Source organism: Leucoraja erinacea, chromosome 22, assembly GCF_028641065.1.
Source record: "Leucoraja erinacea ecotype New England chromosome 22, Leri_hhj_1, whole genome shotgun sequence".
Lineage (NCBI taxonomy): Eukaryota > Metazoa > Chordata > Chondrichthyes > Rajiformes > Rajidae > Leucoraja > Leucoraja erinaceus.
Genome location: NC_073398.1, coordinates 25,728,509 through 25,738,860, shown reverse-complemented (window position 1 = coordinate 25,738,860; position 10,352 = coordinate 25,728,509). Strand labels below are relative to the sequence as shown.

Here is a 10,352-nt window from a genome sequence, read left to right as displayed (position 1 = left end):
GCAATTGCTGACAGGTACGTTAGTTGTACGTGAATACTACCCAGGGGTTGCAGTGATGCCAGAGCTCACTGGCACCTCTGGAAAAAAAAGCCAAAACAAAACAACGTGGGAATTTTTAACTAGCTGGTGCGTCGGTCGGGGTTCCCGGAAAAGTGAAAGACCCATCACTCCTGAGGTTCCCTGTTGGAGGGGAGGAGCACCAGGACAAAACAGAGTCAGACCACGTGGGCCTGATGCCGAGCCTGGAACTGGTGAGGTGACGACTCTGGCCCGCTGGTGGCCAGTGGAGACGTGAGGGTCGGCGGAGTCGCTGGTGGAGGCCCATGGGGGGCTGGAGTAGAGACGGGTCGGCGGCAGCAGCATCGGTGGCCCTAGGAAGACAGTGAAGGTCAGCGACAGCAGCCTGTGGGTGAGTGAGTGAGTGAGCGGCTACAAGTTTTGTTTTGAATTTCTCCCATCTGTTTTACTTAAATTATTTTTTGAGTTCATTAAATTTATAAAACTGACATTTCTTTATTTTTTCCTACGACCCGCAAAAATGTGCAAAATATATAATGTGGCCCTCATGTTGAAAAGTTTCAAGGCTCCTGCACCAGATGAAAGATTTAATTGAGGTCTATAATACTGTGTAGCCTAGTGTGGAATAAGTAAGAGGAAAAGGTATGAAGCGGAGAGGAATGAGACAACTATAGTTGAAGGGCCATGGACACAAACATCATCTACCATACGACTACCCACCGTGAGTTCAACTGGATTTCCTGTGGGATATATGGAATAGTCTGAGAGCTTAGGTCCCTCCATATCAGCACGGTTATAGAATATGAGCTGCCCTCCACCTCCGTTCTGGGAAAAATAAAGCAAATTACAACTACTTATCACAGTTCAAAAACCATACAAAGTTGTTTTAAAATACAGTGGTTTCTGTTGTGTTGGTTTAAAAGTAAAACCTCTGTCCCACAGTTCATTCATTCCAAGAGTTCTCCCGTGTTTGCCCTGATTCGAACTAAGTGATTTACGGTAATGGCCACTCGTCGGAACTCGGGGCTCTCGCGGGCATTTTTCATCATGTTGAAAAATCTTCACGAGTCTTCCCGTGCTTTCCTGCCATTAGCGAGTCTTCCCGAGTACCTGCTGTTAGTGCTATGAGACGTCCCCGAGTGCCGACGTACCCGCTACGTTCATTCTAGGTGCTTACCACGAGTTTGATTTTTTTTTTTTTAAACTCGGGAGAACTCTAGGAATGAACTCGTACCGTGGGACAGGGCTATAAACCAATTTTTACAAGCAAGGAGAATGTTTATCAGCTTCAAGACAGCTTGTACAGTGTTTAAAAGTCACCCCGCAGCACCAACTAACATTTCTTCCACAGCACTTTTCCAACCAGTGTGCCACCACACACACACATATCGTTTCCTTCACCAGCCCCTTTATGCAGGCGGGGGACAAGGCAAGCAGGGGGAGCGCTGTCTGAGTGAAATTCACATGGTGCAAAGCCAATGTGACACAGACACACACGGTGATGAACAGGAAGGTAGGTGCTGTACTTAAGATGGTGAAAGCACAGTGTACGGGAAGGGTCACGTAATTAGTCCTTTAAAAAGGGGGGGGGGGGGGGGGAAGAGGAGGGGGGAGGAGTGGGGACAACTTTTAAGAAGCCAGAGATACACGGATGTGAAGCTTAGCGGATATTAACATTACCGGTCGGTTATCCTTGGTTCTGAAAACTACGGCTTACGTTTTTTTCCCCCCAATGAGCCAATGAAATTCACCGGTCAGCGCCGGCTACAACCTACGAGAACCTTTGACCTATGGCAACCCACTGGGACCTCCTGGCAACCCACCTACGGCACAAACATTCTTGCTACTCTCCATAGTGGCTTAATTCTGGTCGCCGCTAATTTTTCATCATGTTGAAAAATTTGCGGTGACAATAATGAGGCCGCGACTAGTTCCCAGAATGCGGGAACTCCTCACGACCATGATGGCGACTACCCGGCAACCACCCACGAACATGTGGCGACTGCATAGTCTCCTAAAAAGTCCATCAGGCCCATCATTGGAGAGTTGCTGCTTTACAGCGCCAGAGATCTGGGTTCGATCCCGACAACGTGGCTGTCTGAACGATGTACGTTCTCCCTGTGACCGTCGGGGGTTTGCTCTGGGTGATTCCGTTTCCTTCCATATTCCAAAGACGTGCAGGTTTGTAGGTTAATTGGCTTCTGTAAATTGTCTGTAAAGTGTGCAGCATGGAACTAATGTGTGGGTTATTGCTGGTCGGCACGACTCAGTGGGCCGAAGGGCCTGTTTCCACTCTGTATCCAAACATACACGTACTATCTCCTTCTGAGTAGCTTTCAAGAGCGGCACAGTGGCGCAATGGTGGAGGTGCTGCCTTACTGCAGCAGAGTCCCTAGTTCAATCCTAACTACAGGTGCTTTCTGTACAGAGTTTGTACTTCACCCGTGACCACGTGGATTTTCTCCTGGTGATCCGGTTTCTTCCCACACTTCAAAGACGTACAGGTTTGTAGGTTCATTGGTTTCTATAAAGTGTAAATTGTCCGTAGTATGTAGGATAGTGCTTGTGTATGAGGTGATTGCTGGTTGGCCCACACCCGGTGGGTTGAAGGGCATGTTTCCATGCTGTATCTCTGAAGTCCAAAGTAAAGTAAATAACTACTTTCTCAAAGCTAAAAGGACGAGAACTATGTGCTGAGCACTCATAAGACATTCACATGAATTTAAAAATACTCTTGGGTGTGCCAATCTAGTGGGAAGACAATATGGAGATCAAAATAACAATAACAGCTATAACAATGCAGTAACACCATTAAAAAAAAAAAAGAATTCTTGCAGAGGTAGAGCAGCCCAGGTTATAAAGTTCTAGAAAGTTCTCACAGAATATGGGGCATGGCAGTAAGCAATAAACTAGGATCAGCCCACATTCTGACATTTAGAAAATGACCCTAACATGATTAAGTATGACTTGGAGAGTCATAAAGCTAGGATTTAAATTTAGAGAAGCAAGCTTAAAATAAAATATGAACTGCCTAGAGCAAGCCAAATACAATGGTTAATGGCAAACTAGACAATGGGACATTTGGAATTTGTTCGGATTACAGAAAATATCATGGTGCATATCATTGAGTTATCAAGGCTCCATTACATGTTTCAGTAACTCATGCCAAAAGACTCCAAATACAGTGCATTCAGAAAGTATTCAGACCCCTTCACTTTTTCCACATTTTGTTAGGTTACAGCCTTATTTTCAAATGGATTAAATTCTTTTTTTTTCTCATCAATCTACACACAATACCCCAGAATGAAGAAGCAAAAACATGCGTTTAGAAAAATGTGCAAAGCAATTAAAAAGAAATAACTGAAATATCACACTTACATAAGTATTCAGACCCTTTGCTATGACACTCAAAATTTAGCTTAGGTTTATCCTGTTTCCATTGATTATCCTTGAGATGTTTCTACAAATTTGATTGGAGTCCACCAGTGGTAAATTAAATTGATTGGGCATGATTTGGAAAGGTCCCACAGTTGACAGTGCAAGTTAGAGCAAAAATCAAGCCATGAAGACGAAGGAATTTTCGTAGACCTCTGAAACAGGATTGTGTCGAGACACAGATCTGGGGAAGGGTATAAAACAATTTCTGCAGCATTGCAGGTCCCAAAGAGCACAGTGGCCTCCGTCATTCTTAAACGGAAGAACTTTGGATCACCAGGACTCTTCATAGAGCTGGCTGCCCGTCCACACTGAGCAATCGGGAGAGAAGGGCCTTGGTCAGGGAAGTGGCCAAGAAACCGATGGTCATTCTTGATAGAGTTCCAGATTTCCTCTGTGGAGATGGGAGAACCATCCAGAAGGACAACTATATCAGCAGCACTCCACCAATCAGGCCTTTACAGTAGAGTGGCCAAATGGAAGCCACTCCTCAGTAAAAGGCACATGACAGCCCACTTGGAGTTTACGAAAAGGCATGTGAAATACGATTCTCTGGTCTGATGAAACCAAGATTGAATTCTTTGGCCTGAATGCCAAGCGTCACATCTGGAGGAAACCAGGCACCACTCATCACCTGGCCAATACCATACTACGGTGAAGATCGGTGGTGGTAGCATCAGGCTGTGGGGATGTTTTTCACAGACAGGAACTGGGAGAGCAGTCGGGATCAAGGGAAAGATGAACGGAACAAAGTGCAGAGAGATCCTTGATGAAAAACTGCTCCAGAGCATTCTGGATTTCAGACTGGGACGGAGGTTCACCTTCCAACACGACTACGACCTTAAACACACAGCCAAGACAATGCAGCAGTGCCTTCGTGACATGTCTGTGAATGTCCTTGAGTGACCCAGCCAGAGCCCGGATTTGAACCTGATCGAACATCTCCGGAGGGACCTGAAAATAGCTGTGCATCGACGCTTCTCATCCAACCTGACAAAGCTTGAGAGGATCTGCAGAGAAGAATGGGAGAAATTACTCAAATATAGGTGTGCCAAGCTTGTAGCGTCATACCCAAGAAGGCTTGAGACTGTAATCGCTGCCATAGGTGTCTCAACAAAGTCCTGAGAAAAGGGTCTGAATACTTATGTAAATGTAATATTTCATTTAGTTCTTTTTAATTACTTTGCAAACATTTCTAAACACCTGTTTTCGCTTTTTTTATTATGGGGTATCGTGTGTAGATTGATGATTAAAAAAAAAAAGAATTTAATCCATTTCACAATAAGGCTGTAACGTAACAAAATGTGGAAAAAGTGAAGGAGTCTGAATACTTTCTGAATGCACTGTACATTATCAAGTTTAAAAGAATAACAACAATGTAGGTCTCGCGAGTTGGAAAAGTTATAAAGATAATGAGGTAGAAAATAAAACATGAACGGTTGGCAAACCCCCTGAAAATTGTGGCTTCAACTCCACCCAACAAGTCAAAATAATTTCTCACAGATCTTCCAATACATGAGCAAGCAAATCCACAGGCCACACATGCCACAAGATTGTCACTAATCTTTCTACCACGCATAATGTCAAGGTACCATTTCCTCACCTTAAGATGGCGCAGTTTAAGACGTCCTTTTGAAACATTGAAGAAAGTGTCTTCCTGCATTATTAAAATCCCCTCTGATTTGCTTAGTCTTTTCGCATTTTCGATAAGCTGATCCCAGTCATGGACTGCAGCTTTGACCTCCACATTTTTAGGCATCTTCAACTGAAACAAAATACTGAGGATTGAAACCTGCTCCGTCTCCATGAATAATTTTGTTTTGCATGATATTTCACTCCTTTGATATTGTTTTTTTTTGCAGCACAATTTATATTGCAGTTTAGGAGCAAGATTCATGGAACTTCATTGTGGGATGCGGCAATACACAACCTCTTACAATGTGGGTTGGCTTTTGGAGTTCAGCTATTTTGCATTGACAAAATCAATTCTTGAGTCAATAATAACAACCACCAAGGTAATAACAGACCAAACTCTGTATATGGACATGAACACAAAATACCTACCAATACTCAAACCATAGGTAGACATACTGCATCCACACACAGGCAAATGAATGCATGCATGCCCATTCTTGATCTTCCCCTCTTGCTTGGTCACTTTCTTAAAAATCCCTTTCCTTGTCCTCCTAATATTAATATTTCCAACCCATAAAGGACTCTCATAAAGGTTGAAACATGATTTCTTCTCAGACTAGCTTTTTCTTCTCATATAATCTGTTTATAGCTCTCAGATATCTTCACATACCTACACCGTGACCATGGCCTCACAGACGGACACCAGGCCATCATTTCCCAGACCATTACAAATCTCTTCATTTCTGGTGATCTCCACAGCCTCCAACCTTATAGCTCCCCAGTTCAGCACTGCCCGCTTTTATCTCCTTCCCAAAGTCTACAAACAGGACTGCCCTGGCTGACTGCCTGCTCCTGCCTCACAGAACTCATCTCAAAATACATTGATTCCATCCTCTTCCCCTTGGTCCAGTCCCTCTGAATCTACATCCGACACTTCACACACCCTTCAAATCTTCGATAACTTTCAATTCTCAGACCTCCATTGCCTCATCTTTGCCCATGGACATCCCTCACCAGAATAGATTTATGGCTCTCTGGTTCTTCTCTGAACAGAGACCCAATCAGCTTTCCTCTGCTAACACTATACTCCACCTGGTGGAATTGTCCTCATCTTCAACAACTTCTTTCTTGACTCTTTCCGGTTTCCTCAAGTTAAAGGTGTAGCGATGGGCACTCCCATTGGCTCCAGCTATGCCTACCTTTTTGTTGGTTACGTCAAACAGTCCTTGTTCCAAATGTACACTGACACCATTCCACAACTCTTTCTTCGCTACATCAATGAATGCATTTGTATTGCCTCCTGTGCCTATGCAGAACTTATTGATATCATTAACTTTACCACTAACTTCCACCCTGCGCTCAAATTCACATTCTGACACCCCCTATCTTTTTTTTTATTTCTCAATGACCGACGTCTACTACAAACTCATTGACTTCCACGACTAGGCTGCACCTCCTCCCACCAGTGGCAGACTGGCCAGGGTGTCAGCTTGCCCGATGGCAAGTGGGCCCCTGATGAAGTGGGCCCCCTATATCAAGTGGGCCCCTGATGAAGTGGGCCCCCTTTGTCTCCTGGCAACCAATATTTTTAGCCCCAGTCCACTACTGCCTCTTGCAAACTCTATTCCCCTCTCTGTTTCGCTGCTCCCAAAATTAAGCCTTCCATTCTGAGATCTTTCTTTTGTAAATGTGGTTCCCTCCCTGCTGAAATAGATGGATCCCTCACCTGTGTCCTATAGTTCTGCTCTTGCTTACCCACCCCTTTTCGCCTTCCACGAAGACCACTACCTCTGCAATTCCTTCCCAGCTATACCTCTTCTCAGATACTTTCCCCTGCTTAGAAAAGAGCAAGGGGAAAGCACTCTAATGGAATTGTACTATAGAGCCTCCAATGGCAAGCAGGAGAAGGAGAGGAATAGATATCGAGATAGATCACCAAAATATGGCAGTACAACAGGGTTCTCTTAGGGGTGATATTATCTCCCCTAATATTGATTGGGACTTGCTCAATCCCAAAGGCATAGATGAGTAGAATTTGTGAGGTGCATCAAAGAGGGTTTCTTGAAACGATATGTTGGTGGTCCAACCCAAGAAGGAAACACACTGGCCCTTGTGTTGGGAAATGAGCCTGGCCAGGTGACTAGTGTTACAATGAAAGAACACTTTGGGGATAGTGATCACAACTTCATAAGTTTTAAGAATATTTTGAGGGAGAAGGCTGGGCCTTGAGGGAAGGTACTAAATTGGAGTAAGGCAAACTATAGCGTAATTAGACGGGAACTTGGGAGGATACACTGAGACCAGTTGTTAATGGGCAAGTCTGCATCTGACATGTGGGAGTCGTTTAAAGGCCAGTTGATCAAAATCCAAAACAAGCATTTTCCAGTAAAGATACTTGAGGAGCAAGATAGACCACTAGGCGAAAAAGCTGTAGTTGGTCATGGGTAATTGTTTCGAGTCATTTCAGGAATCAAACATACGAGTCTTTTTATTTATTTTTTAAATCGGTTTCTATCATAGTGTCCACACCTACAAGCATGGTGTGCTGTTCTGCTATAAAGTGCTCGAATCGCCAATGTAAGCGACCTGACCTGTCTTTCTTCAGGTTCCCCACTAAATACTAAAGGTAAGAAACAAATTATTACTTTCTGTCGTGTAGCCTGCCCGACCCTTCTTCAGATTGATGAGTTTGGATGGAAGGTCGTGTCTTACTAACATGATAAAGATTTCCGATTAGTTGACAAAGGTGATCAATGAGGGCAGGGTGGTGGATGTTGACCAAGGCATTTTATAAATTCCCTCATGGTTGGCTGATCTAGAATATGAAAATGCTTGGGATTAAAAGCGACTTGGTCATGTAGATTCAGAACAGGTTTACTAATAGAAGACATAGAAAATAGGTGCACGAGTAGGCCATTAGGCCCTTCGAGCCAGCACCACCATTCAACATAATCATTGCTGATCATCAAAAAATCAGTACCCTGTTCCTGCTTTCCCCCCCCCCCCATAATCCCTTGATTCCGTTAGCCAGTAGTGGTGGTGGTAAAACAGAGGGTAGTGGTGGAAGGACAATGTTCAAGTGGAGGTCTGTGACTGGTGGAGTTCCTCAGGAATCTGTGCTGGGGCCATTTCTGTTTGTGATATATTTGAATGAATTGGATGAAAACCTTTATCCATCTCTCACTTGCCAGGCTTTATCCCGCACCCAATTCTGTTCCAACTCCCTCACCCTGTCTGTTGAAGAAGTATCCCAACCCGAAACTGACCTATTCATATTATCCAGGGCTGCTGCCCCCGATGCGCTGAGTTACTCCAGCACTGTTTAAAAAAAAAAAATGTTAACATTAATCTGCAATTTCTTGTATCGTAACCAGTTTATTGCACCGGACAATCTGCCTGTAATATTCAGGAAGAAAATCTCTAACTGGAATTTAGTATTTTCGACATTTCAGGCCGAGATTACAGTATCTGTAGTCCCTGGCATTACAAATCTACATCCATTGCCCGTCTAAAATACGACAAAAGTAGTTGACATTTAAGATTAAAGCAAAAATCAGATAATCTGCAATTCCAACAGCATTGGAAAACTCCGTGCTCATACCCAATACCCGAGAGGGAACAATTCAACTCACCTCAGGCCTGACCAAAGATCTTAGAGCAGATATCTTTGGGCCTGACCTCTCATCTCCCTCGCAACCAAAGATACTAGAGGAGCTGCTCGCAACCAAAGATCCTATAGCAAGCAAGATAGACCACTCGACGAAAAAGACGTAGTACGGTCATGGGCAGATTCATCGGTTATAGGATCTTTGCTCGCAACCGATTGTGAGTTGGCGCCCTTTCCTTCTCACACGCCATTTGCCGGCACTACAGGCACTCACCAGATGATCCCGCCCATCGGGCCAATCACGGAGGTGAACTTTCTATTCGCTATTGCCAATAGCTCCCCCTTTCTTGGCTCCTCACTCATGACATGTTCGTCTTCCTGCTGATGAACAAAGATATAGGATATTTGCTGATGAAGGCGCTTTATTTTTTATTACTGATTGGATTGCTCGGCCGCTTGTCTTCCATGTCATTGGCCTAATCACACCGCACATCAAAGACGGCCGCGCTCCCATGACTCGATCGGCACGGCGGTAGTGTTGCTGCCTGACAGCACTTGCAGCGAGAGACCCGGGTTCGATCCCAACTAACGGTGCTTGTCTGCTCGGCGTCTGTACGTTCTCCCCGTGACCTGTGTCGTTTTTCTCCGAGATCTTCGGTTTCCAAAGACTTAATTGGCTGGGTATAAGTGTACATTGTCCCCAGTGTATGTGTATTGGGCAGTGTTAATATGCGGGGATCGCACGAACTCGGTGGGCCGAAGACTAAACTAAACTAATCTGGCCATCGCTGTTAAGCCCGCCCTCATCCGCAGCTTGTACAGAACACGCTGGGACGACGTGGCCGGCGTCTGACTGGGGAAGGGCAGCTGTCAATGAGCTGCGTGTAGGTGTCCGCCTCTCGCCGCTCCCCGCTCCACACGGATTCCCGCAAACCTCCGGCAAGGGCGTGTGATACGTTGAACCGTTTCAACTTGGTTGGAACTTGCTGCCTGGCGCGAGCCGCTGGGAAAGTCCGTTGTCATAGACAATCCGAAATTGTGGGCATCATCTCGTCTGCTGTGATTCTATGGTCCTTATCCAAATCAGCGCCCTGGAGGTGCAGACTTTAACTCGACTGTTAACCAAGGCAGCCATTTATTGTCGGACAGAAATCTTTAAACCTTGGGCTGGTGACGTTTTATCGTTTTTTAATATTTGTTCTACGTAACCATTTCCCGCCCCCCCGCGCATACACATCGCCTCCCTGCGTGACCCCCATACCGTGGAAAGAAAATGGAGGCCAAAGCTTTATGCAAAGGAGACGGAGCTTGTAACGCAGTGGCCCCGGAACCTCATCGGCTACGTGGTATTGGGAACAGGGAGCACTCCAGGAATTCTAGGCCTCGAGGGGAAAGACCCAACATCAACAATGAGGAATACGAGGACTCCGAGGCTGAGCAGTATAGGGATGGTCGGAGTGAGGAAGTGAACTGGGAGGCCAAGGTTCAAGCGTATGCTTGGTGCAAGGAGTTTCTTGCGGGATCCTGGAAGTTCATTACTGTGGATGAGTTTCAGATCTCAATCGTCAGGTAAGGATGAACCTGTCAAATCCTTCTCTAGAACTTATAAAGTGCGGCATTTAAAAAAAGAAACTAACAGCGGGCTTCAAAAAATGAA

General features: G+C 45.1%; 2 protein-coding genes and 1 long non-coding RNA gene across 3 annotated transcripts in view; 1 reads left to right on the top strand and 2 right to left on the bottom strand.

The window, feature by feature from the left end:
- LOC129707851 (uncharacterized) overlaps positions 1–10,352 on the bottom strand; it is a 75,444-nt gene that overhangs the window by 10,463 nt on the left and 54,629 nt on the right. The window lies entirely within an intron of this gene.
- LOC129707852 (uncharacterized) lies at positions 703–8,917 on the bottom strand. Its single transcript, XR_008725245.1, has 3 exons — positions 8,721–8,917; positions 5,057–5,218; positions 703–843 (listed from the first exon to the last, which is right to left on the bottom strand). It is a non-coding gene; the product is annotated as an uncharacterized LOC129707852 (long non-coding RNA).
- Positions 9,110–10,352, top strand: part of chkb (choline kinase beta) — a 31,628-nt gene continuing 30,385 nt past the window's right edge. Inside the window, exon 1 of the mRNA XM_055653247.1 lies at positions 9,110–10,264. Within this exon, the coding sequence (XP_055509222.1) occupies positions 9,969–10,264 (296 nt within the window). The 5' untranslated portion in view covers positions 9,110–9,968. The remainder of the gene's footprint in view (positions 10,265–10,352) is intronic.